The sequence below is a fragment of the Melanaphis sacchari genome, unplaced genomic scaffold (genome assembly GCF_002803265.2).
Source record: "Melanaphis sacchari strain LSU unplaced genomic scaffold, SCAv2.0 Contig1_pilon_pilon, whole genome shotgun sequence".
NCBI classification, from domain to species: domain Eukaryota; kingdom Metazoa; phylum Arthropoda; class Insecta; order Hemiptera; family Aphididae; genus Melanaphis; species Melanaphis sacchari.
Genome location: NW_020270976.1, coordinates 903956 through 904685, shown reverse-complemented (window position 1 = coordinate 904685; position 730 = coordinate 903956). Strand labels below are relative to the sequence as shown.

The following is a 730-nucleotide window of genomic DNA, read 5'->3' as shown; positions in this document are numbered from 1 at the left end:
GCATCAGTAGTCGAGCCACCGCATGCAATACCACTGACGACGGCGACAAAAAGAGCTCGATTTACCTAACCCTCTAATTGCGGCGTTACATCCCACGACGTCATATCGATCATAACAACAACAACATCAACGGAAAAAGCAATCGAAACCACGACGCGGACAAAGCGTACAAACAGTATTTATAATATTTTAGACATAAGGCGCACGCCGGCACTCCGTTCGGGACTCGGGAACTGACGGCTGTTGCGGAACGGTTTCTTGCGGTTCGGCGGTTCTGCGTGGCACGGCCCGGCGATTCGTAGTACCTGGGCGGCTGTGGCACGAGGACCTGTAGTCCATCGGTGGTGGCGACGGCTGCTGGCCGCTGCTGGAAAGGCCTGCGCAAGGCGCGGCGCCGCTACGGAAATGGAGCTGTTGGCCGTGGCGGCGGTGGCTGCACGCCCATCGGTTGCTGCGGCCGGCAGGGGGCCGCCCAGGTTCTGAAACCAACCGATCATGATGTATTATTACGTCGCTTCCGGTCGTATCGCGCGGTGCCGCACGTCGCGAACAATATAAAATTACACTATAACGTCTGGTGCGGATTTCGATGGCGAAATCGCGTGTAGATATCGAAAACGCGATGACGACTGCGTACAGCACGCAGACGACCGTCGCGCGTTTCGGACTCGAGTCGAATGAAAAACGACACCAAACTCTACGACGATCGGGAAATAACCAACGCGTAATT

The 730-nt window shown here is 56.0% G+C and overlaps 1 protein-coding gene across 1 annotated transcript in view; it reads right to left on the bottom strand.

The window, feature by feature from the left end:
* The window catches only part of LOC112593259 (protein spaetzle 3-like), an 18723-nt gene extending 18619 nt beyond the window's left edge, over positions 1–104 (bottom strand). Inside the window, exon 1 of the mRNA XM_025337622.1 lies at positions 71–104. Coding sequence (XP_025193407.1) covers positions 71–104 — 34 coding nt within the window. The remainder of the gene's footprint in view (positions 1–70) is intronic.
* Between the last annotated feature and the right edge of the window lie 626 nt (positions 105–730).